Source organism: Rhincodon typus, chromosome 5 (assembly GCF_021869965.1).
Source record: "Rhincodon typus isolate 14 chromosome 5, sRhiTyp1.1, whole genome shotgun sequence".
Classification (NCBI taxonomy): Eukaryota; Metazoa; Chordata; class Chondrichthyes; order Orectolobiformes; family Rhincodontidae; genus Rhincodon; species Rhincodon typus.
The window spans coordinates 54853313-54881233 of NC_063336.1; the positions used below are offsets into that span (position 1 = coordinate 54853313).

At 41.7% G+C, this 27921-nt stretch overlaps 1 protein-coding gene across 1 annotated transcript in view; it reads left to right on the plus strand.

Moving 5' to 3' along the window:
* Window positions 1-27921, plus strand: part of dcbld1 (discoidin, CUB and LCCL domain containing 1) — a 108761-nt gene that overhangs the window by 41653 nt on the left and 39187 nt on the right. Inside the window, exons 3-4 of the mRNA XM_048597479.1 lie at window positions 16901-17038; window positions 24954-25005. Of these exons, the coding sequence (XP_048453436.1) occupies window positions 16901-17038; window positions 24954-25005 (190 nt within the window). The remainder of the gene's footprint in view (window positions 1-16900; window positions 17039-24953; window positions 25006-27921) is intronic.

The following is a 27921-nucleotide window of genomic DNA, read 5'->3' on the forward strand; positions in this document are numbered from 1 at the left end:
GTGTTCAAATTCAACAAGATCTGGATAATATCCAGACTTGGGCTGACAAGTGGCAAATGACATTCGCGCCACACATGCCAGGCTATGACCATCACCAATAAGAGACAATCTAACCACCGTCCCTTGACATTCAATGGTGTTACCATCACTGAATCCCCCACTATCAACATCCTGGCGGTTATCGTGGACCAGAAACTCAACTGGACTCACCATATGAACACAGTGGCTACAAAAGCAGGTCAGAAGCTAGGAATATGGCGGTGAGTAACTCACCTCCTGACTGCTCCAAGCCTCCTCAAGGCGCAAGTCAGGAGTGTGATGAAATTATCCTCAACTTGCTTGGATGAGTGCAGCCCCAACAACACTCAAGAAACTTGGCACCATCCAGGACAAAGCAGCCCCCTTGATTGGCACTACATTCACAAGCATTCACTCCCTCCACCACCAACGCTCAGTAGCAGCAGTGTGTACTGTCTACAAGATATACTGCAGAAATTCACCAAAGATCCTCAGACAACACCTTCCAAACCCACGACCACTTCCATCTAGAAGCACAAGGGCGGCAGACGTGTGGGAACACCACCACCTCCAAGCTGCCCTCCAAGCTACTCACCATACTGACTTGGAAATATATGGCCATTCATTCACTGTCACTGGGTCAAAATCCTGGAATTCCCTCCCTAATGACACTGTGGGTCAACCCACAGCAGGTGGACTGCAGTGGTTCAAGAAGGCAGCTTACCACCACCTTCTCAAGGGCAACTATGGATGGGCAATAAATGCTGGCCAGCCAGCGACGCCCACATTCCACAAATGAATAAAAAAATGTATAAGCTGGGAAATCTAAGTTGAAATTAAATCGTGTACAGAAAACAAATACAGGTTTGGAAATACAGATGGAATTAATTGATAAAATATTTAAAATATGTTAAATTATGTTGTAATTTTATTAAAATCTCCATTAATTTTCTTGAGGCACTACACTTGACACCATTAAAATTAATATTCAGACCTTCTGATCATTCGGAAGCAATTATTGCATATTCTGAGATTTAAATACGCAATTACTTTGCCTAGTTCTAATTTCACCAGTAATTTTTATTGTGGAAGTTCAAGTGACTAGATTCATTTTAATACTGAGTTTATCAGTAAAGTCGGAAACACAGCGTACAGCCAAAGTGGGGATTTCTGACAGCTACATCTGGACTCCTTAGGTTATCTGCACATCAGGAACAGGATTTTCTCTGACATTGGGGTTAATGTAGGTACTGGCTGCCTCATGTTGGGTGTAAATTGTCCAGTAACCCAACATTGATTTTGACTGGATTGGCCAATTAGTACTAAAGGGAATGTTTGGCACCTAAAATTAAGGCTGGTTGGCAGACTTCCAAGACTGAAGTACCAATAGGAGGCGATGACTCATCAGCATCTTCCTTTCCTGAGATAGGAGTTGCTGATGCCAACAAAAAGAGAAAGCGAGAGAGAGGACATAAAAGAAAACTAATTTGCCCAAGCCTCAGTCACCTGGCCATTACTGTGAGATTTTGAGCCCTGCCCTAAAGAGCCACTTTGCTGAACTTTGGCTTGGCTGTTGTGTGGAGCCTGTCAGCTTATTGGAAAATTCCATTTGACACAGTAGAGTTTCTAATTGCCCCCTTATCTACTTCAATAGCTCACCAATTTTCCCACATCAATTTCTGCTGCAATTGACTCTATATGTCATGCAGAAGCTCCTGTCTGACTTAATCCATGCCAGTGATGAGTGCTGTTGATCTCACCACTATAATCCACCAAGTCAATTTTTTTTTGTTACTCATAAATTGCTTGCTTAGTGTCATTGTTTGCTGACAGTAAAATGGTAGGTGGTTATTTGTTTGCTGATCTCCTTCAGAAATTTGGCACTTAGTGTTTGACCTCTGACCTGATTAACATAGGCTGACTGTTTCTCTGAGCCTGTGGCAGCTATGTAGACTTTTGAATGTAACTAAGTAACTCATAATAATAAAACTTTCGAGTGTTATTATCATGAGACTATTAATCCAGAAACTCAGTTAATGTTCTGGGGACCTGGGATTTAATCCTGCCACGGCAGATGGTGAAATTTGAATTCAATAACGATTTCTGGAACTAAGAATCTACTGATGTCCATGAAACCATTGTCTTTTGCTGGACAAAAGTCTCATCTGGCTAACTAATGACCTTCAGGGAAGGAAATCTGTCATCCCTTACCTGGTCTGGCCTCGTAACTCCAGACCCACAGCAATGTGGTTGATTCTCAGCTGCCCTCTGAAATGGCTTAGCAAGCTACTCAGTTGTATCAATCACTATAACATATCAATAATGAAATGAAACTGGAAGCACCACTTGGCATTGACCTAGGCTCCAGAAACGACAACAGCAGAAACAGCCCTGTTGACCCTGCAAGGTCCTCTTTATCAACATCTGGGAGCTAGTGCCAAAATTGGGAGAGCTGTCTCGAACTCAAATCAAGCAGAAGCCTGACCTAATCAAACTCGCGGGATCATACTTCACAGAGAATGTCCCAGACACCACCATCACCATCCCTGGATATGTCATGTCCACTGGCAGGACAGGCCCAGCACAAGAGGCGGCACAGTGGTATACAGGAGGGAAGGAGTTGCCATGGGAGTCCTCAACATTAACTCCAGACCCCATGAAGTCTCATAGACAAGGAAACCTCCTGTCACATACTGTCCTCTCTCAAGCTGATCAATCAGTACTCCTCCGTGTTGAACAATATTTGAAGGAAGCACTGACGATAGCAAGGACACAAATTGTACTCTGGGTGGGGGAATTCAATGTTCACCATCGTGAGTGACTTCACAGCAGCACTTCAGTTGAGCTGGTCGGGTCCTAAATGATATAACTGTTAGACTGGGTCTGCGGCAGGTGGTGAGGGAACCAACAAGAGGGAAATACATACTTGACCTCATCCTTACTAATCTGTCTGCTGAAGATGCATCTGTCCATGATTGTATCGGTAACAGTGACCACTGCCCAGTCATTGTGGAGATGAAATTCCGCCTTCACTTTAGGAATACCCTCCATCGTGTTATGTAGCGCCATGACTGTGCTAAATGAGACAGACTTTGAACAAAACAAACAACTCAAGACTGCACATCCATGAGGCGCTGTGTACCATCAACAGCAGCAGAATTGTATCCCAGCACAAGCTATAACCTCATAGCCCAGTGTATTTCCCACTCGACCATTGCCATCGAGTCAGGGGAACACCCTGGCTCAATGGAGAGTGCAGGAGGGCATGCCAGAGCATGTGTTCTCATGATGGATTACTGGACCCAAATTTCTGACTCTGCTTTCTCTCCACAGATGCTGCTAGACCTGTTGTGTTTCCCCAGCAACTTCTGTTTTAGTTTCAGATTTCCAATACCCCCAGTTTTTGGTTTTATTATGATGCTAGGAGCAGCATCTCAAATGAGGTGTCAACCTGGTGAAGTGACCAAACAGGTCGACTTACACACCAAACAGAATAAGCAGCAGCTGATAGATGGAGCTAAGTGATCCCACAACCAATGGATCGGATGTAAGCTCTGCAGTCCCGTCACATCCACTCATGAATGGTGGTGAACAATTAAACAACTCACTGGGGGGGGGAGCCTCCACAAATATTCCCATCCTCAATGATGGAAAAGACCAACCCGTCAGTGCAAAAGACAAGGCAGAAGCATTTGCAGCAATTTCCAGCCAGAAATGCCCTGTGGATGATCTATCTTGACCTCCTCCAGAGGTCCCCTGCATCACAGATAGCAATCTTTAGCCAAGTCAGTTCACTCCGTGTGATATCAAGAAATGGTTCAAGGCACTGCCTTGACAAAATTATGGCTATAGTACTGAAGACCTGTGCCACAGTCCTAGCCAAGTTCTTCTGGTACAGTAACAAGACTGTATCTATTCGATAATGTGGAAAATTGCCTAAGTATATCCTGTACACAAAAAGCAGGTCAAATCGAACCTGGCCAATTACTGCCCCTTCAGTCTCCTCTCGATCATCAGTAAAATGATGGAAGGTGTCATCAACAGTGCTATCAAGCAGCACCTGCTCGGCAATAACCTGCTCAGTGATGCCCAGTTTGGGTTCTGCCAGGGCCACTCAGCTCCTGATCTCATTACAGCCTTCGTTCAAACATGGACAAAAGAGCTGAATTCCAGAGGGGAGGTGAGAGTGACAGCCCTTAACATCAAGTTTGCATTCAGTGGAGTGTGGTATCAATGAGCCTTAGCCAAACTGGAATCAATGAGTATCAGGGGACAAACTGTCTGCAGATTAGAGTCATACCTAGCACACAAGTTAGTTGTGTTTGTTAGAGGTCAGTCATTTCACCTCCATGGCATACTTGCAGGTGTTCTTCAGGGTAGTGTCCTCGGCCAGACCATCTTCAGCTGCATCATCAATGACCTTCCCTCCATTGTAAAGGTCAGAAGTGGGATGTTCATCTGACCTCATTACAGCCTTGGTTCAAACATAAATAGAAAAACTAAATTCCAGAGGTGAGGTGACATTGACTGGCCTTGACACCAAGGCAATGTTTGACTGAGCTTGGCATCAAGGAACCCTAACAGAACTGGAATCATTTGATTTGATTTATTATTGTCACATGTACCAAGATACAGTGAAAAGTATTGTTTTATGTGCTATACCAACAAATCATACCTTATGTGAGTACATCAAGGTAATAGAACAGAATGCAGAATATAGTGTTAAGTTACAGAGAAGGTGCAGAGATTGATCAACTGTAATATATGAGACATCCATTCAAAAGTCTGATAACAGCAGGGAAGAAGCTTCCTATCTGTTGATACATGTTTTCAACCTACTCTATCTTCTGCCTGATGGAAGAGGTGGGAGGGGTCTTCAATTATGTCAGCTGCTTTCCTGAGGCAATGGGAAATGTAGAAAGAGTCAGTGGAAGGAAGGCTGGTTTGCATGATGGACTGAGCTGCGTTCACATCTCTGTAATTTCTTGAAATCTTGGTCAGAGCAGTTGCCATACCAAGCATCCACATCCGATGTTTTCCTATGGCACATCAATAAACATTGGTGAGAGTTATTGCGGACATGCTGAATTTCCTTAGCCTTCTGATGAAGTAGAGGCATTGGTGTGCTTTCTTAACTGTAACATCACATGGATAGACCAGGACAGATTGTTGGTGATATTTACTCCTAGGAACTTGAAGCTGTCAACCATCTCCACCTCAGCACCATTGATACAGACAGGGGCGTGTCCTCCAGTCAACTTCCTGAAATGGATGACCAGCTCCCTCATTTTTCTGACATTGAGGGAGAGATTGTTTTCTTTCCACTATGCCGCTAAGCTGCCTATTTCTTTCCTGTTTTGTTGTTTGAGATCTGACTCAGTGGTGTCATCAGCAAATTTGTAAATGGAGTGAGGCACCAGTGTTGAGAATAATTGTGGAGGATGTGCACCTATCCTTATTGATTACGGTCTGCGGGTCAGGAAAGCAAGGGTCCAGTTGCAGAACAGGGAGCAGAGTCCTAGGTTTTGGAGTTTGGGGATCAGTTTTGTTGGAATTAAGGTGTTGGAGTCTGACAAAGTGTCCCTTTTATCCAGATGTTCTAGGGATGAGTGTAGAGCCAGGGAAATGGCATCTGCCATGGACCTATTGTGATGGTAGGTGAATTGTAATGGATCAAGGCAGCCTGGGTGGCTGGCATTGATGTGTGCCATTACTAACCTTTCAAAGCACTTCATAATGATGGATGTTGGAACCACTGAGTAATGGTCATTAAGGCGCGTTCCCTGGTATTTTTTAAGATGGCCGATCTGTGGTGGTGACTGTGGGTACAGGTGCACGCAAGGCTATCACAGCAGGTGACATCATTTTATTGAGCCTACATTCAAACCGAGCACACAATGCATTGAGATCATCGGGGAGGAATACATTGTTGTCAGCAATTCTGTTCGACTTCGCTTTGTAACCTGTTATATCATGTAAGCCTTGCCACAGTCGACCTGTGTTTGTGTGGTTAGTCTGGGACTCTATTTTAGTCTCGTATTGTCTTTTCATATCCCTGATGGCTTTGCGAAGATCTCACCTAGATTTCCTGTATAGGTCAGAGTTACTCAACTTGAATGCCTCAGACCTAGACTTCAGTAGGGAATGGATCTTCCGGTTCATCCATAGTTTCCAGTTAGGAACACTCGGATTAACTGGAATCACTGTGTATCAAGGGGCAAACTCTCTGTTGGTTGAGAGATGGTTGTGGTTGTTGGTGGTCAGTCAGCTCCAGGACATGTTTGCAGGAGTTCCTTAAGGTAGTGTCCTAGACCCAACAGTCTTCAGCTGCTTCATCAGTGATCTTCCCTCCATCATATGGTCAGAAGTGGGGATGTTCACTGATGATCACACAATGTTCAGCACTATTTGCGACTCCTCAGATATTGAAGCAGTCCATGTTTAAATACAGCAAGATCTGGACGATATCCAGGCTTGAACCGACAGATGGCAAGTAACATTTGCTCCATATAAATACCATGCAATGATGATCTCCAATGAGAGACATTTAAATCACTGTCCCTTGACGTTCAATAGTATCACCATCACTCAATCCCCAGTGTAAACATCCAGGGGGTTACCATTGACCAGAAACTCAACTCACCATATAATCACGGTGACTACAAAAGCATGTCAGAGGCTAGGAACACTGCAGCGAGGAACTCACCTCCTGACTCGCCAAAACTAGTCCACCATCTACAAACCACAAATCAGGAGTGTGATGGAATAACCTCAACTTCCCTGGATAAGTATGACTGCAACAACATTCAAGAAGCTTGACACCATCTAGGACAAAGCAGCCAACTTGACTGGCACTGCATCCACAAACATCCACTCCCTTGACCACTATCCTCAGTAACAGCAGTGTGGACTATCTACAGGATGCATTGCTGAGATTTGCCAAGGATCCTCAGGCGGTACCTTACAAACCCATGACCACTTCCATCTAGAGGGACAAGGGCAGCAGCAATATGGGAACACCACCAGCAGCAAGTTCCTCTCCACCATCCTGACTTGGAAATATGTCACCATTCCTTCGCTGTCGCTGTGTTAAAATCCTGGAATTCCCTCCCTAATGGCATTGTGGGTCTACCTATGGCTCTTTTCTGCTGGAGGATTTGTTTTTATCTCCTGGATACAGTTCTATCATTCCTTGTAAATCTTGTCCAATACTTTATATGGAGGACCATTAACCTTGTGAATTGCCTTAGCTGAGGAACCTCTCTCTGCTAACTGAGGTAATTGTCCTATAACATCATAGAGAGCTTGTTGACTTGCTCACCGAGCTGGCTTGTTTTCGTACAGACGTTTCGTCACCATGTTAGGTAACTTCAACAGTGAGACCTCCGATAAAGCAATGTTGTTCTACTCCTCTTGGAATTTATACTGTCCGGTCCGTTATGGTGAGTGGTGTCATTTCCGGGTTTGTTCTGTATGGGGTCCAATTCTATATGTTTGTTGATTGAAGTATGGGTTAAGAACCATGCCTGTAGGAATTCCCGTGCATGTTTGGCTTGGGCTACTGTAGTTACGTTGTCCCAGTTAAGCTGATGGCCTTCATTGTCCGAGCGTACCGATATTAAGGAAAGTTCGTCGTGTCGTTTTGTTGCTAGCTGATGTTCATGTATTCTGATGGTTAGTTTCCTTCCTGTCTGACCGATGTAATGTTTGTGGCAGTCGTTACATTGTATTTTGTAAACTACGTTGGTTCTGCATGTTGTGGGAATGGGGTATTTAATCTTTGTAAGTGTTTGTCGTAGACTGGCTGTGGGCTTGTGTGCTACAATGATTCCTAGTGGTCTTAGGAGTCTTGTCAGTTCTGATATGTTCGTGATGTATGGCAGTGTGGCCAGTGTGTTAGGGCGTACTGTGTCCTCCAGTTGTTGTCTATTTAGCAAGCACCTGCGGATGAAGTTGCAGGAATATCCGTTTATAGCAAAGATTTTGTATAGGTGCTCTTCCTCTTTCCTGCGTAGTTCTGGAGTGTTGCAGTGAGTGATGGCCCATTTAAATAGTGTCCTAATACAGCTTTGTTTGTGGACATTGGGGTGGTTACTGTAGAAGTTGAGGATTTGGTCAGTGTGGGTTGCTTTTCTATATACTGAGGTTTGGAACTCCCCATTGGTTATATGTTCAATTGTGACATCCAGGAATGGAAGGTGATTGATGTTTGCTTCTTCTCTCATGAATTTAATCCCGGCGAATGCATTGATGAGGTAGTGGGTCTCTTCTAGTTTGTTGCGTTTAATAATGACAAATGTGTCGTCTATGTACCGGATCCACAGTTTAGGTTGAATGCGGGGAAGGGTGGTGTGTTCTAGTCTTTGCATGACTGCTTCTGCGATGAGTCCTGAGATGGGTGACCTCATGAGCGTGCCATTGACCTGTTTGCATACTTGACCATTAAAGACGAAGTGTGTGGTGAGGCACAGGTCTAGTAGTTTGAGTATGTTGTCATTGCTGATGGAACTGCTGGTGTGCGTTCCTGCTTCCTCTAGTAATGTGGCCAGTGTTTCTTTGGCTAGTGGGACGTTGATTGATGTCAATAAAGCTGTGACATCAAAGGATACCATAATCTCATCGTCACTGATTTTTATGTTCTTGAGAATATTGAGGAATTCTTGGGTTGAGTGGATGGAATGGGGTGATCAGTCGACTAGGTGTTTCAGTCTCTGTTTCCCGAACCGGGCAAACCTTCACACAAACTGGCCAAGGAGCTGCAACAATGGGTATGAGGGGAATGTCTGGTTTGCTTACTTTAGGAAGTCCATAGAAGCCGGGGGAGGGCGGGGGGTTTTGCTCGTGCCTTCTGGTTTCTTTCTCATGTAGTCTGTCTTGGTTATCGGTCCTGCATCCTTCAGTCTCTTCAGTGTCTGGGTGATCCTATTACCGAGCTGTGGTGTTGGGTCTATCACCACCTGTTTGTAAGTGTTTGTATCTGCGAGCAGTACCTGTGCTTTCTTAATGTAGTCTGGGTTGTTCATAATGAAGGTCATGCGTCCTTTATCCACTGGTAGGATTATAATGTTCTTGTCTTTCTTGAGCTTATCTAGTGTTTTTCTCTCTGTGTTCAGGGTGTCCCATTCCGTCTTTCAGTTTAGTGTGGGGATTATAGTTTGTCGGATGGCTTGTTGTGTTTCGTCCATGAGTCTGTTGTCTTTTAATGTAGTTTCCAGGGCAGCCATGAAGTCTGTTCTGTTCGCATCTTTGTGGTTATAGTTCAGTCCACGTAATAAGACAGCTTTCTCAGTTTCCGTGAATTGTCTGCTGGATGGGTTTCTTATCCATGTGTCTGGTTTGTTGTTGTCCTTGTCTTTGTGGTGGATCAGTTTGGTCAGTTTCTCTTGTAGCTTGTGTCTCTTCTTAGTTTTGGTCTTGTGTTGATTGATGGTGATGGTTTGTTCTAGGGTTGTAGTCCACTGCTGGTCTGCAGTGTTCCGATACTGTGATTTTTAGCACAAAATTTCCCCTTTGTACTTGTAGAGTCAGTTATGGAGATCATTAATCATTACCCGTAGCATTCTGCGTCCATTCTATTCAGCTACTTTGTGTGCCTATGAGTTGTTGAGTCAAAGTCTGTACTTTAAATGAGGGCCAGTATCTGGTTCCTGAGGCATTTGTGGAGGAAATGAAGTTGTTCGCAGGTAGAGCTCAGTCGGTTGGCAGGAAAGGCAATTTTTAGCATGTTATGCTCATAGGTGTTTAAAGTTTTAGCAAAGATTTGTAGCTCGGGTTGTGGGTGAGGTTTTTGAGTTGCTAGTCGAGCTGGCTTGTTTTCGTTCAGACGTTTCATTACCATGCTAGGTAACATCAGTGAGGCTTCCGATGAAGCGATGTTGTTCTACTCTGCTTGGAATTTATACTTCCGGTCTATTATGGTGAGTAGAGTCATTTCCGGTTTTGCTCTGTATGGGTTTCTATATAGTGTCCAATTCTTTCCTTAATATCAGTACATTCGGACAATGAAGGCCATCAGTTTGACTGAGATAATGTAACTATAGTAGCCCAAGCCAAACATAGACACGCACAGGAATTCCTAGAGGCATGGTTCTCAACCCATAATGCAATCAACAAACACATAGAATTGGACCCCATATACAAATCCATACGGCATGGTGGCACAGTGGTTAGCACTGCTGCCTCACAGCACCAGGGACCGTGTCTGCGTGTCTCCCACTGTCTGCGTGAGTTTCCTCCGGGTGCTCCGGTTTCCTCCCACAGTCCAAAGATGTGCAGGCTAGGTGGATTGGCTATGCTAAATTGCCCATAGCATTCAGGGATGTGTAGATGGGTTACAGGGAAAAGGGTAATGGGTCTGGATGGGATGCTCTGAGGGTCGGTGTGGACTTGTTGCGCCTAAGGGCCTGTTTCCACATTGTAGATATTCTATGAAGAACAAAAGTGGAAATGGCACTACTCACCATAACGGACAGAACAATATAAATTCCAAGCGGAGTAGAATAACATTGCTTCATCGTAGGCCTCACTGATGATGTTACCTAGCATGGTGATGAAACATCTGAATGAAAACAAGCCAGCTCGGTGAGCAAGTCAATAACCTCACCCACAACCAGAGTTACAAATCTTTGCTAAAACTTTAATTATCTAGAATGTCTTCAATCTTATAAATGTCACTTATGGAAGACAGCTGCCTTGTTGAAATAAGTACTTTGTTGCCTGATTGGTAGTCTTTTTCTTTTTTACGGTTTCCTGGATGCTGGGACCAGGCAGTTTCTTCCTCTTGACAATGACCAGGGTCCATGGAGATTAGTTTGTCCCATGGAATCATCTGCAGCTTATCTCCCTCAAGTTGTTAATCAGGTCAGATGTCTTCAGTTGCTATTTGTAATTGTTTGACGGGTCTCAATTGTGTTACTGAAAGATTGCTATTGACCCAGCACTACTCTGTCACGAGCATTGTTCTGTTGTCTGAAGGTGATCAATGAACAATTCATGAATATGCTCAAGTGTGTTGCGCTGCTCATTCTTACTCGCTGTATTTGTGATCTGCCTTCAGTGATGGTATTGGTACTGTTTAAAGGAAGAAAATATCAAGATAAATTAGTTGGTAACTGTTTCTCTAAAACCGTGCCTTTGCAGCTTGTTTCCTTCCTATTTGGATAAAGCAACCCTAAGCATTATACCATTCAATGAAACTAAAGATTAATATTCCATAATTTCACGTGACACATCATCATTGGAACATATGTTACTGCAATATTCTGTATCGTTATGCAAAATGTTTTAATGGCCAAGTGCTGAGAATTTCAGTCTCAAGCTGTATCACTGATCAGTACTTTTTCATTTACAAATAATTTACTTATATGACATATGAGAGAATGCTCAAATTCTGGAATCCAAATCCAATTAAATAATTTATAATGAGTCTTTTTGTTTTGTTTGTTGAAGTTGTTTACATTTGGACTCTAGGTTTATGAATGGAGGAAGTAATATGAAGTGCAACAATTTCGACTAATTGTGAATCTTAGATGTTTATAGTGCCGGAAAACAATGCAACCTGTTTTTGCTAGCTCAATCTGAAACTAATTAGCTCGACCCCCCAACATGCTCTGTAATTATTGCAGAATGTCAGTCTTCCGTGCAGAATCGTTAGCTGGGGAAAATAATGGAGAGCCATCTGAATGAGTTACTTATTCCATACAAGTGTTTGGTAGAACAGAATATTAAATTAATTGAATTGCACAAATGTTTATGTAAGTGCATGAGAAGAAATCGCTTGAATTTGTTTGTTCCTTTGCTACCCATAAAGCTCATTACTTCAATTCAAATGTGATCCATCAGGAGGAATTTGTAATCTAATGAGGAAATGTTCTGCTCAATTGATACTCAACCAAAACATCTGGTGCACATTTAAGTATCAATGACACTCTAAAGTACTTAGAGGATTAAAGGTTTAAAGGACAGATGATATAAATAAAAGGTACACTTCTAAATGTAGTGTAGGAACAGCGAGAACTGCAAGCATATCAATACAAATCATTGAATCAACCTGCAAGGCAGGTTGAGAGAATAGTTAATCAAGAATAAGGGACCCCAAGTTTTATAAACAGGGACAGATAGTACAGGAGTGTGGGAGTTACGATGAACCTAAATAAGGCAATAGTTTGGCCTCAGCAAGAGATGACTGTCCCATTCAAGCCTCCATACTTCAGGACAGATTGGAAGGCATTAGAGAGAGCACAGAAAATCATCAGCCAAATACTTGCAGCAATCAGGAACTTCAGTTACATGGATAGAATTAAGAAGCCAGGATTGTTTTCAAGGTGAAGAGAAGATTGAGAGGGCATTTAATAGAGACATACAACATGATGAGGATTTTGGATGGGGCAGACAAGGCGAAACTGTTCCCATGGATTGAATGGTTGAGAATAAAGGACAATGATTTAAAATGATTGGCAAAAGAAGCAATGCGCCATTCAGTATTTTTATGTAGCATGTGGTTAGAATTTGAACAAACACAGAATGCTGGAGAAACTGCATTTCTGAAGAGGACTTGAAGAGTTGAATCAGAGATAGTAGGAACTGCAGATGCTGGAGAATCCGAGACAACAAGGTGCAGAGCTGGATGAACACAGCAGGCCAAGCAGCATCATAGGAGCAGAGAGGCTGACGTTTCGGGCCTAGACCCTTCATCAGAAAAGGGGGAGGGGAAGGGGGTTTTGAAATAAATAGGGAGAGAGTGGGAGGCGGATAGAAGAGGGATAGAGGAGAGGATAGGTGGAGAGGAAACAAACAGGTCGAAGAGGCGGGGATGGAGCCAGGAAAGGTGAGTGTAGGTAGGGAGTTAGGAAGGGGATAGGTCAGTCCAGGGAGGACGGACAGGTCAAGGGGGCGGGATGAGGTTGGTCGGTAGGAGATGGAGGTGCGGCTTGAGGTGGGAGGAGGGGATAGGTGGGAGGAAGAACAGGTTAGGGAGGCAGGGACGAGTTGGACTGGTTTTGGGATGCGGTGGGGGGAGGGGAGATTTTGAAACTTGTGAAATCCACATTGATACCATTGGGCTGCAGGGTTCCCAAGCGGAATATGAGTTGCTGTTCCTGCAACCTTCGGGTGGCATCGTTGTGGCACTGCAGGAGGCCCAGGATGGACATGTCGTCTGAGGAATGGGAGGGGGAGTTGAAATGGTTCGCGACTGGGAGGTGCAGTTGTTTGTTGCGAACCGAGCGTAGGTGTTCTGCAAAGTGGTCCCCGAGTCTCCACTTGGTTTCCCCGATGTAGAGGAAGCCACACCGGGTACAGCGGATGCAGTATACCACATTGGCAGATGTGCAGGTGAACATCTGCTTGATGTGGAAAGTCTTCTTGGGGCCTGGGATGGGTGTGAGGGAGGAGGTATGGGGGCAGGTGTAGCACTTCCTGCGGTTGCAGGGAAAAGTGCCGGGTGTGGTGGAGCTGGAGGGGAGTGTGGACAAGGGAGTCACGGAGAGAGTTGTCCCTCCGGAAAGCAGATAAGGGTGGGGAGGGAAAGATGTCTTTGGTGGTGGGGTCGGATTGCAGATGGCGGAAGTGTCGGAGGATGATGCGTTGGATCCGGAGGTTGGTGGGGTGGTACGTGAGGACGAGGGGGATTCTTTTTTGGTTTTTATTGCGTGGACGACTCTGTTTTTCTCTCCTCAGATGCTGCCAAACCTGTTGAGTTTCTCCATCATTCTCTGTGTTATTTTCAAATTTCCAGCATTCACAGTATTTTGCTTTTGGTTAGAGCCTGAAGTACTATGCCTGAGGGTCTGCTAGAGGCAATTTCAAGGGAATTAGATAATTATCTAAACGAAAATAACTTGCAGGGCTATTAGGAAAGAACAACGAAGTGAAACTAGATAAGTTGCTCCAGTATGTACACAACTGGTCAAATGACCTGCTTTGTTGCAGTTGTCCCACGAATCCATACAAAGTTATAACTTAAGCATGTTCCATCTGAAAAAAAAAGTTAAGTGCTTACATGATTGCTGATTTTAGTCTTCCAGGTCAGGTAGACCATAACAAGCTATTGAACTTTCAGCAATTTGACAAATGTGATGTTAAACCGAGGCTGCCTCTTTCCTTTCTCATGATGGCAAAAGATTCTATTTGGTGTATTTGAAGAATTGGAATTCTGTTTGAATTTTGGCCAGATTTATCCATTAACTAAAACATTAATGTGGACTATTTGACTGTGTGTGTGTGTGTGTGTCCTTCATTTAAGCAAAATGTTACTGCATTCACTAATCACACAGTAACTACATTTCAAAAGTACTTCATCAGTCAGAATTTGCAACATGCTGTTTTTAGAAAGCTTTTATGTTTTAATGTGTATATGGTTGGCGTGCAAATGAGTAATCATTTGAACATCTGTTTTAAGGTAATGAACAGAAATGCCAGTTCCAATCTTCTCTGTTAGGTTATCACACTGTCAATATGTTTGCCCAATATGTAATATATTATCTGGCATTTGACAATCATTCATACCATATTGCCTTTGATAACATTTACAAAATGAAGTTTGTCCTCAATTTATTGTTACGACCAATTCTGGAGGGATGAATAAATTCCTCCCTCTCGCTCCTGAGATTGGTTAAAACACAGTTTGATTTTTTTTAAAGAAAGGTTGTTTAAATTCCTAAACTGGTATGAATTTGACAATATAAAGCTATATACAGAAATAAGCTAGCTGGGTCTCATGGATTATTAAGTGGAGAGTTTGGTTTTTGTTGTTAAAAGCTCCCTCAGTTAAAAGTATAAGGAGTATTAAAAGGTAAAACTATCCTTAATCTCACAACACACATGGAGTCAGACAAATTCCAGTGATGTTTTGGCACATGCAAGCTGTTGTTTGTCTGAAAACAGTCTCTTTTAAACTCTAATCCAACCTTGTTCAAAGTGGCATTTGAAGTTCCTTTCAAGTAGAATTCTTTAGCTGTTGTGATGTATTCCAAACTGTAACAGAAATATGGTCCAACTTCAAAAAAAAATGTATTGAGAAACAGCTGATGTTACTGTTCCATACTGCAGGTCATCTTGAATTTTGCTGCCTGTTGTAATAAACATACAAGCTTTTAATCAAAGTTAATAAAAACACAAAATACTGGAGAAACTCAGCAGGTCCGGCAGCATCTGTGGAGAGAGAAACAAAGTTAACATATTGAATCCAAAGGCTGTTCTACGTTCCTGCATTTTCAGTTTTTATTTCAGATTTCCTGAATTTTATTATAAAAATAGCTTTTCATAAGGATGGGTTTGATCATGTGATAACTGACTATTGCCACATATTGAAGATATGGTGGCCAAGTGGGAAGGCATTGGTCTTGTAAACTGGAAATCGTGGGTTCGATCCCCACCCGTGCTAAGCGGCACATGGTTTATTAATTTCAGAGCCAAAATGTTCTTCATTGGCCTGAGGCAACATGGTGGATCAGTGGTTAGCACCGCTGCCTCACAGCGCCAGGAATCCGGGTTTGATTTCACCCTCAGGTGACTGTCTGTGTGGAGTTTGCACATTCTCCCCATGTCTGCATGGGTTTCCTCCAGGTGCTCCGGTTTCCTCCCACAGTCCAAAGATGTGCAGGGCGGGATTCTCTGAGGGTCGGTGTGGACTTGTTGGGCCGAAGGGCCTGTTTCCACACTGTAGGGATTCTATGAATCTATAATTCACATTAAAAAAAAGTACTTTAATCTGCCATTGTCAAAGCTATTAAAACACTATTGAAACAGATAGGGTGTGTTCTCAGCCCCTCTTTGTACAATGAATGTAGATAGATCACCTTTGTCCTTGGCAGTTTCTATTGTCCAGATAAAAACTGAAAGAACTGCAGATACTATAAATCAGGCACAAAAAACAGAGGGAACACCAGACCCGAAATGTTAACTCTGATCTTTTCTTCACAGATCTTGCCAGACCTGCTGAGCTTTTCCAGCAACATCAGTTGTCCAGATTTCTGGTAGCTTTTTGTCCTTAGATTATTTTCATGTGTGTTTCCTGAGAGAGTTGAACCAATTGCAGATATGAAATTTTGCAAGTGAACTGCCCAAGCATGCTGCTTGGTAATTTGAATTCTATGGCTGTGACTTGTAGGTCAAGTGCTTTCTGCAGTCATCTTAAAACAGTGTCCATGCAGCTCAAGTTGTTTCCTTCCTTCCTTTTGGATAAAACAACCCTAAGCTTTTTACCAGGTGGTGAAACTAAAGATTAATATCACAGAATTGCACATGACACATCATCATGACATATTTTACCACTATATTCCATATCGTTATACACAATTTTTTAATGCCCAAGTGCTGAGAATTTCAATAAAAAGCTGCATCAGTGATCAGTACTTTTTTCATTAGAATTAATTTATTAATATGACATAAAAACAGAATGCTGAAATAACATCTGGAATCCAAATCTAATTACATCAGATTTAATGAATCCAGATTTTTTTGTTTGTTTGAAGTTGTTTACATTTGGACATTCTTGGTTTATGATTGGGGGAAGTAATATAAAATGGACCAATTTTGACTAATTGTGAATCCTGGATGTTTATAGTGCAGGAAAACATGCAACCTGTTTTTGCTAGCTCAATCTAAAACTAGTCATGTTATCTTCTTTGGTAGGTACCCTTTTAAAGTTATAAATCCTTTCTAAAAGAAACACTGTGCTTCTCATAATGTGGAAATCAGCTTAAAAAGTAAACATGCCGATAGAAAAGAGAAGCTAATATTCCTATCACATTTTACCACGCCTGCAAAATACTTTAGAGTGCTTGTTTGAAGTGCAGTGTCTATTATGTGTTCAAATAATATTTTAAAAATGTAAATTTGGGCTAATCTAAGTGTCATTGAATAACTTTCTATTTATACATAGGTACTTATTGTGGAAGCCTAAACTCAGACTCCGGAGAAATCCACATAGACAGCAATGAAATGAGCATTCAGTTTAAAAGTGGCTCTCACATATCAGGACGTGGCTTCTTACTATCATATGCTACAAGCAGCCGTCCAGGTAAGGTATTAGAAACCAAGGATCACCTTGATTCCAGCATTTTTTAAAAGAGATATTTTGTTTAGTTCTGTAACACGATTTTTAAAAAAATACCAGCAATCATAGCACCAGGAACCCAGGTTCGATTCTACCGTCGGGCAACTGTGTGGAGTCTTTGCATTATCCTCGTGTCTGTGTGGGTTTCCTCTGGATGCTCCGGTTTATTCGCACAGTCCAAAGATGCGTAGATTGGGTGGATTGGCCATGCTACATTGCCTGTAGTGTCCAGGGATGTGCAGGCTTAATGGATTGGCCGTGGGAATTGTAGGGTTACAGGGATAGAGTAGGAGAGTGGGACTGAGTGGGATCCTTTTTGGAGGATCAGTGTGGACTCGATGGACTGAATGGCCTACTTCCACATTGTAGGCATTCCTATGATTCTTTGAAATCAATAACGGTCTTTTCCACATATAAGTGAAATAGTTGAATGTCCTGAACCAAACTTATTAGTTACTTTAACTCATGTTAAACTATTCAGTGTATGGTTGAAGATAATTGTCTTGCATGAGATCGTAATAGAATTAGAACGAAGAATGCCACTTAACCAGTTTCTTTACTTTGTCAGAAAATGCCTGTCAGTGCTTCCTAAATGATTCTGAGATAGTAGGAACTGCAGATGCTGGAGAATCTGAGATAACAAGGTGTAGAGCTGGATGAACACAGCAGGCCAAGCAGCATCAGAGGAGCAGGAAAGCTAACACTTCGGGTCTGGATCCTAAACGTCAGCTTTCCTGTTCCTCTGATGCTGCTTGGCCTAAATGATTCTAATGCTTTTGTCTTTTCTACCCAGTTTTGAATTATTTCTGTGTTTATCACTTTGTACGTAGAAGAATTTGCTTGCATTTGTTCCAAATCTGCCTTTATCAGTTTTCTGCATTGATACTTTTTCCTTGAAGTTATTTTGAGACTTAAGGATTTTCTAAAATGTATTCATTTTTAGAGTAGACATCTCACAAAAACAAGATTCATGTTTGAACTGTGTAAATGACCAGGTCAGGGGCGAATCATGAACTCTGTTTTTACTCTCTGCATGGGTCGGACAAAGATTTTTATGTTCTTTTTAGCTTATACCTTTCTCTAACCACAATGTACGTACCCAGTGTACACTGTATCAGCACAGAGGCAATTACAAGGTTTCTTGAGAGAAAAATTATCTGTTAACCCTGAGCAAAATAACATAGACACAGCATCAACTATACACATATACACAGGTGCAAAGTTTAAAAGGGATAGTTTCCAGTAGAAAAGGAAGATGAATGGAATTTTCATTTAAATTTCTTGGAGTATCCTTGAGGTGTACAATTTTAACCTGAGACGATGGTTGGTTAATTCATGTTTTGTATCCTCAGCACTAATGATTATTCAGAATAAAAACCGAAAGTACTGTAGATGCTGTAAATCAGTAACAAAAACATAACTTGCTGGAAAAGCTCAGCAGGTCTGGCAGCATCTGTGAGGAAAATATCAGAGTTAATGTTTCAGGTCTGGTGACAATTCCTCAGAAGGGGAGGGCTCTGAGGACGGGCCACTGAACCCGAAACATTAACTATGATTTTTTCTTCACAGATGGTGCCAGGCCTGCTGAACTTTTCCAGCAACTTCTGTGAAGATTTCAGTTTTCCTTTAATTTCTCAGTGACCTGATATTTCTTTTTAACCAGCTTTTTCACTGGACATTTTTCTTCTTTAGAAGGTAAGAGAACACTTTCTTTCCCAAGCTAAATGCAGTCACAAATCCATCTTCCCTACTCTGGAAAATAGCTGGCTTGTGCATTCCAATAAAAACCGAAAGAACTGCGGATGCTGTAAATCAGGAACAAAAACAGAAAGATTCGGGTCTGGTGACCCTTCCTCAGAACTGTGTATTCCAATATCCGAGTTATGTGTTTCCAAGCTTGATAGTTGCTGGCAATGTCTTCCATCTCCTCTGTGAATTTTAGCATATAGGTGTAAATCAACATAGGAAGTTAGGGTTCCTTCACAGCTGACTAAGTTATAGTGCCTTAAGATAAAATGTTAATTTCAAATCAGTGTTTTTGTGTATCTCTGATGTGGAGGTGCCAGTGTTGGACTGGGTTGGACAAGGTCAAAAATAGCACTTCAGCAGTCAAGGGCATTCAGCTTTGGATCTTCGGGTAAACATCCTGTAAGGCGGGCTTCGGGATACACAACAACGCAGAGTCGCCGAGCAGAGGCTGACGGCCAACTTCGGTACCCACAAGGACGGCCTCAACGGTGTTCTTGGGTTCATGTCACACTACAGGTGACCCCACCACACCATACCCTCTCACACACATACACACACACTCAATCACACAAACATACTCATACAGACCCTCTCTCACACACACACTCTCACACTCAGTCTTTTACACACATACTCCCTCACACTCAGGGACTCTCTGTCTCACATGCAGACACACACATACACACGCAAACAAATCTATGGGATGAATTTGTATTTGCAGATACATTCTATTTTGTTCAAAAAGCACGCAATTTGTAGACACAGTCAGTCAATGGGGCACTTTAAATTCCTGCTTTGGAAATAAAATCAGTCTGACTCCAGGTTAAATCACAGGCAGATTATAAACAAGGTCTCAAACCTAAAATGCATTGTCTGACCTGAGATGTCACCTCTTGTATACATTGATAAAACCTTTAGTTATCTCAGGGCAGTGACGTGAAAGAAATTCTGGGATGTGCGTTTTAATCAATCAAAACCAGCATCTGCTGTCTAACTGATTAAAGATTTAACAGGATGGAATCAGCCAGCCATTTTAAGTTTATTCAATACATTCGCATCAGATGTGTGATCTTTTGATCTTTTACTTATAAATTCCGTATCTTGATGTCTCTCTCACTACACCTGATGAAGAAGCAACAGTTTGAAAGCTAGTGCTTTCAAAGAAACCTGTTGGACTATAACCTGACGTCGTGTGATTTTTGACTTTGTTTATCTCACATAGCCAGTCATTAGGTAATTGCTGTATCGGTTTCAAAGCTATTTTAGTGCACAAAGGTCTCAAGTATTAAAGCCATGCATTAAAAATGATGGAATTGAAAATCAATAACTCTTCTTATTCTAACATCACGATCATGTCAATTGTGAGCAGAAGAAGAACAAAAAATATTTTCATAAAAATAGTTGAGAAGTAGTATATTGCAGAGGCTGGAAATGAAAAATATCAATAGAAAATGATGGCAGAACTCAGCAGGTTACAACTGGGGAGAAACACAAAGTCAGTGTTTTAAATCTGTGATCTTTAGTCAGAGGTGGTAGAAGTTAGAAATGCAATAGGTTTTGAGCGAGGGATGGGTAGGACCAGGCCAAAAGGAACATCTGTGATACGGCGAAAGTCAGGAGAGATTGAAGGACATAAGATCCAGCATTCCATGGCTAAAGAGAATGGTGATGGGGGCAAGAAACAAATCAATCTAAAGACCTAGGACCCGAAGTAGGCCTTTTGGTCTATCAGTCCTGCTCTGTCAGTCATTAAAGTCACGGCTGTCTGATAATCCTCAACTCCTCTTTCTTGCCTTTTCTCAAAAACCTTGATTGCCTTACCAATTAAAAATCTATCTCAGCCTTGAATATCCTGAATGACCCAGCTTTGACAGCCCTCTGCGGTAAAGAATTCCACAAATTCACCAGCCTGTGAGAGAAGAAATTCCTCTTCATCTCTGTCTCGAATGAGTGAACCCTTATTCTGAGATTATACCCTCTGGACCTAGACTCTCCCACAGGGCAGAACAACCTCTCCACATCTACCCTGGCAAGACATAACTTGAGCAGCTGAATGAAGGAAGAAAACTAAAGAAAGGAAACAAATATTGTGGTTGAAATTGGTGAACTCAGTGTACGACCTTTCTTTTGTCACTGGCCCGCCTAACTCGGTGAACTGAATTGCTAACTTGCCTTTCTGAGCCATTTCCTCGGTGATAAGAGTGCTGGACCACAGTATAAGGACGGTTCCTGGCTTGAAACTTATGAGGTACTTTTGTTCTGGAGTTTATGTGTGGAGCCAGCAATAGGAATGTCACATTCCAAGCAGCAGTGAGCACTTCATCTCTCCTGCCACATGATTCCACGAGATGTTCTCCTTAAAGGGCAGTTGCAATATTAATGAGGTGAAGAGTGGAAGATTGTGTGAGGAATGTTGCCATGGCAAATGGGGGAATGGGTGCCATTAATATCCCTCAAAAAAAACTTCGCCTAAAAATGGGAATGTTTAGCTCATTAACTATGTTTTTTCTGCACAGATGTTGCTATAACTTGCTGAGTATTTCTAGCATTTTCTGTTTAGTTTAAAAATATCGATCTCAGAAAATACAAATGCAAAGGTAGGAGATAAAACATGTGAAATCTGATAAGCAATTTGAATAACACTAGACATGACATTTGATTTCCTTTCTTCCATTTTGGTACATACCTTGTGACATTGTTCACAGTGAATTAGATAAGCTGTTTGACAGTTGTTGAACCATAATGTCAGGGCAGAAGACTTCCAGGGAGAATAGGCACATAGGAAAATCTTTATGGAGAGAGAGAAAGAGCTAAGAAGCAAGTGTTGAATAGGCATGCAAGTATGGGAGGAGATTTAACTCACTGAAAACTGTTCATGTACATAATCACAACAATTTTGTTTAAAATTATGCACCATTTCAGTATTTCATTTCAGGCTTAAGAGTAGAGAACAGTGATAGCACATATGAATGAGATTGCAGTGGCTAAGTATACTTAAGAGGGAACTGAGAAGGGCAAAGAGGGGACATGAAATAGCTTTAGCAAATAGGGTTAGGGAGAATCCAAAGAGATTCTACAAATACGTTAAGGACAAAAGGGTAACTAGGGAGGGAATAGGGCCCCTTAAAATCAGCAAGGCCACCTATGTGTGGGACTGCACAAGATGGGGGAGATACTAAATGAGTAGTTTTCAGCATTGTTTACTGTGGAGAAGGATATGGAAGATAGAGAATGTGGGGAAATAAATGGCGACCTCTTGAAAAATGTCCTTATTACACAGGAGGAGGTGCTGGACGTCTTAAAATGCATAAAAGTGGATAAATCCCTGAGACCTGAACAGGTGTACCCTGGAACTTTATGGGAAGGTGGGGAAGTGATTGCTGGGCCCCTTGCTGAGATATTTGTATCTTCGATAGACACAGGCAAATATCAGAAGACTGGAGGTTGGCTAATGTGATGCCACTATTTAAGAAAGATGGTAAGGAAAAGCCAGGGAACTATAGACTGGTGAGCCTGACATCGGTGGCGGGCAAGTTGTTGGAGGGAATTCTGAGGGACAGGATTTACGTGTATATGGAAAGGCAAGGACTGATTAGGGATGGTCAACATGGCTTTATGCATGGAAAATCACATCTCATGAACTTGGGTTGAGTTTTTTGAAGAACTAACGAAGAAGATTGATGAGGGCAGAACAGTGGATGTGATCTCTATGGCTTCAGTAAAGCATTCGACAAGGTTCCTCACGGTAGACTGGTTAGCAAGGTTAGATCACACAGAATAGAGGGAGAGCTAGCCATTTGGATACAGAACTGGCTCAAAGGTAGAAGACAGAGGGCGGTGGTGGAGGGTTGCTCTTCAGGCTGGAGGCCTGTGACTAACGGTGTGCCACAAGGATTGGTGGTGGGTCCACTGCTTTTCATCATTTATACAAAAGGCTTGGATGGAATCATAAGGGGTATGGTTAGTAAGTTTGCAGATGACACCAAAATTGGACGTGTAGTGGTCAGCAAAGAAGGTTACGTCAGAATACAACAGGATCTTGATCGGATGAGCCGATGGGTCGAGGAGTGGCAAATAGAGTTTCATTTAGATAAATGTGAGGTGCTGTGTTTTGGAAAATCAGGGCAGGACATATACACTTAGTGGTAAGGTCCTGAAGAGTGTTACTGAACGAAGAGACGTTGAGGTGCAGGTTCATAGTTCCTTGAAAGTGGAATCGCAGGTAGATAGGATAGTGAAGAAGGCATTTAGTATGCTTGCCTTTATTGGTCAGTGCATTGAATATAGGAGTTGGGAGGTCATGTTGCAGCTGTACAGGAAATTGGTTCAACCACTATTGGAATACTGTGTGCACTTCTGGTCTCCCTGCTATAGGAAGGATGTTGTGAAACCAGAAAGGGTTCAGAAAAAGTTTATGAGGATATTGCCAGGGTTGGAGTGTTTGAGCTATAGGGCGAGGCTGAATAGACTGGGCTATTATTCCTGGAGCATCGGAAGCTGAGGGGTGACCTTATCGAGGTTTATAAAATCATGAGAGGCATGGATAGGACAAATAGACAAGGTCTTTTCCCCAGGGGAGGGGGAGTCCAAAACTAGAGGGCATTGGTTTTAAGTGAGAGGGGAAAGATTTAAAAGGGACCTAAGGGGCAACGTTTTCACATAGAGGGTGGTGCGTGTATGGAATGAGCTGTTAGAAGAAGTGATGAATTCTGGTACAATTACAACATTTAAAAGGCATCTGGATGGGTACACGGATAGGAAGGGTTTAGAGGGATATGGGCCAAATGCTGGCAAATGGAACTAGATTTATTTAGGATATCTGGTCGGCATGGACGAGTTAGATCGAAGGCTGTGTTTCTGTGCTGTACATCTGTGACTCAAAGTTCAGAAAAAACTTTCAAACCCCAGGTTATGCTCTCATCTGTCAAATTGTTACACAATGAAGAAATGTGACAATGCTGTCGCTTTAAGAGATGTATCTTGTTTTGGTTTCTTTTAAGAGAGATTTAACAAGAGATGCCATGCAGTCTGTGGTTACGTAAACAGATTGTGAGGCCTTGGTTTTTTTTTAAATTGTTACAATAGAAGCAGTCTGGGTGGGTGTGGCCAGCTCTCTCAGACCAGAATTTCTAGGTTTTCTTTAGCTTTAAGGTTTTGGAGTAGATTTGTTTAGATTTCTTTAGCTTTTAGATTCGGCAGGAGCTGCTGGAATTTTGAAGAAGGTAGAAGCTATTTTTCCTCTCTCTCAGTTACAATTAGAAGCTGGGGTTTCTCTTCCTATTGTGAGCATTGCATGTGAAAAAAAGTTTGATCTCTGAATTTGCCTTTTTGCCAAGGGGTGTGTTTATTGGATGTTATTAAATTAGAACAATTATTTAATAATAGTTACTGTATCTATTATTCCGTTAAGTTTTCCAGTAGAGTTAAGTTTTTATACGTACTTCCTTTTGTTGTATTTTAACGATAGTGTTTGAATAAATTGTGTTTTGCTTAGCATCAAGTAGTTTGACCAGTTGCATTGCATCTGGATCACATTTCACTTTACATTTGCCTTTAAAATAAGAATAAATAGGGTTTAGATTACCTGCTTAAAATATTTTGAGGGGGTCTAGTCTGACATAACAAAAGATGCACTCCAGAGTATAGGGAAATGAGGTCCACTCATAGGAATGACTAATATTGCTGTGACTGTGATAATATCTAATGTAAATGCTAAGAGTTGGCAATTTATTTACTAGTAATCCAGTCAAAAGTGACGTCCCATAATTTACCTGTCACGTGTAGTTTAGTTACCCCAGTTGTTTTTCAGTTTTAAAATAATTAAATAATGTAGACAGTCTTTGGAATATAAATGATGTTTAACTAAAATTTAAAAATTGTTGAACTCATTAATTTTGTAACCACTGACAACTGGATGGAATCAGCAACGTGAATGTAACAGTAGAATCCCCATGGAATAAAGTGCACAGTTGACTTAATTAACTGGCCTCAATTATGTCTTATAAATTATAGATTTATAAAAGGAAATTCTGATGATTGATACTTGGTGAATTCACTTTTAGAGGTCATCTTAGCTGCAGCATAGGCTGGGTTTATAATGTACATTGATACTGATTTTTATTCTATGCAGATCTGATTACCTGTCTGGATAAAGGAAACCATTATGATGAGCCACAGTTCAGGTAAGGCTTCAAATCAACAGATTTTCTCTGAATGAATATTTTCTTCTGTATATTATTCAATAGTATTAATTGTGGTAATATGGATGGGTGTTTCCACTGGTTGTGTTAGTTATTTTTGTCACAGTTAGATGGGAAAGTGGCCAAACAGGTGCAAAACATTGCAGAAAGAAATGTAAATTACATCAGTACAAGTTGAGTTTCTATGGTTTTCTGCATTAGTTTAAGAAATATCAGGCTGAATTTGCAACCTGATAAGGTATTGAGAAGGCCAGGGATGGACTGGGGTCGGGGGGGGTGGCGGTGGGGTGTTAGTTTTGTTGTTCATGGATGCCTTGCTCAAAGAAAGGCAGGGCTGTCTATTAATATTCCTGGATACACGGTACTAAGGATATATTAGAAGGGAAGGGTGGCAATATGATTTCAGAGAATTTACGATGCTACAAAGAGAGGACATCCTCAATGAAATTGTTCTTTTGTTCCAGCCAAATAGATAAACAAAAAAAGTGCAGTTACATGGTTCGGTGTCATCTATAGACCACCAAGCAGTGGGAAAGATGTAGAGAGATAAATTTGCAAGCAAGTTATAGAGAAGTGCAAAAATTATAGAGTAGTTATAATGGGAGTCTCTAAATAGTCAAACTTAGACTGGGATAGTGATAATTTATTGTTCACTTTTATGGGATTTTAATGTTATAGAGTCATACAGCTTGAAAACAGATCCTTCAGTCCAACTAGTCCATACTGACCATGTTCCCAAACTAAACTAGACCCACTCGCCTGCATTTGGCCCATATCCCTCCAAACCATTCCTATTCATGTACTTATCCAAGTGTCTTTTAAATGTTACAACTATACCTGCATTTGCCACTTCCTCTGGCAGTTCATTCCACACACTAACCCTCTCTGTAGTAAAAGTGTGCTCCTCACGTCCCTTTTAAATCTTTTTTGTAGCACCTTAAAAATATGACCCCTAGGTTTGAACTTCCCCACCCTAGGGAAAAGACCCTTGCTATTCAGCTTATCTATGCCCCTCCATGATGTTATAAACCTCTATAAGGTCACTCCTCAACCTCCTACACTCCAGTGAAAACTGTCCTAGCCTATCCAGCCTCTCCTTATAACTCAAACCTTCCATTCCTGGCAACACCTTGGTAAATCTTTTCTAAACCCTCTCCAATTTAATAATATCCTTCCTGTGGCAGGGTGACCAGAACTGCACACAGTATTCCAGAAGAGGCCTCACCAACATTCTGCACACCCTCACATGACATCCCAACTCCTATACTCAAAGGTCTGACCAATGAAGGCAAGCATGTAAAAGCCTTCTTAACCATCCTGTCAACATGTGATGCAAATTTCAAAGAATTATGTACCTGGACCCCTAGGTCGCTCCATTCTACACCACTACCCAGGGCCAAACCATTAACTGTCTAATTCCTGTCCTTGTATGTTTTACTAAAATACAATACCTCACATTTATTCAAACCAAACACCATCTACCATTCCTCAGCCCATTGACTTTATTGATCAAGATCTTAAAACATTTGTTGCCTAGGACTACTGCCCTTGAACTGCTTGGTTTGCTTGGACTATTGTAGAGAAAAGTTGAGAATTATTGCTGCAGGTTTCAAGTCACATGTAGGCTAGATTTAAAATAAAACAAAAAGTTTGGGTTTTTACAATAATTGATGATGTGTCATGATCACCATTTATTGAAAGTAACTTTATATGCCAGATTTAATAATTGAATTTAAATTCCATCAGGTTCCCTAGTAGGATTTGAATCCATGACCCCAGTGCATTAGCTTGAGTCACTAGTTTCTAGTCCAGCGACATTACCTCTAGGGCACCATCTCCTTGTTGTGTAAAGGGCAGACAATTCCTAGGATGTGTTCAGGAAAATCTTCCGCAGTTATACCTTTCCTGTCAAATGAGAAAGAAAACACTGCTCGATCTGTTTCATGAGAATGAGGTAGGCCAAGTCAGTCAATTATCAATTGGGAACATATAAAAGACATTGCATCATAAAATTTAGTTTGGTTATGGAAACTGGCAAGGATCAATCCTGAGAAAGAACAACTGGTTGAAGGAGCGCACTTGATTGGCACCTCATCCACCACCTTCAACATTCACGCCTTCCATCACTGACGCATAGTAGCAGCAGTGCATAACATCTAAAAGATATCCTGCCTCAAGGCTCCTTCAACAGCACCTTTCAAAACTGGGACCTCCTTGAAGGATAAAGGCAGTCGATGTATAGGAATACCAACAGCTGCAAGTTCCCCTCCAACCCACACATCATCCTGATTTGTAAATACATTGCTGTTCTTTACTGTCACCAGGTCACAAGGCCTAGAACTGCCTTCCAAACAGTACTGTGAATGTACCTACCTCCCAGTGGACTGCACAGTTTCAAGAACAGTGTTCATAACCATCTTCCTAACGGCAATTAAGGATGGACAATAAATGCTGGCCAAGCCAGCAATATCCACATCCTATAAAATAATTTAAAAATAACTAACTGAGGGAAAGCCAATTTCAATGGGGTAAAATGGTATTTTAGGATCAACCATCTACAGCTGCTGCATCAATGATATTGCTTCCATCATGAGGTTAGAAGGGGAGATGTTTACTAACGATTGTTCAGCACCATTCATTACTCCTGAGGTACTGAAGCAGTCCATGTCCAAATGCGGAAAGACCTGGACAATATACAAGTTTGGGCTGACAGAAGGCAAATAACATTTGTACCACACAAATGCCAGGCAATGACCATCTCCAATAAGGGACAATCTAACCACTGTTACTTGACATTCAATGACATTACCATCACTGAATACCTACCATCCTGGGAGTTACCATTGACTACAAACTTAATCAGACTCACCAAGTAGAAACAGTGACTACAAGAGCAGG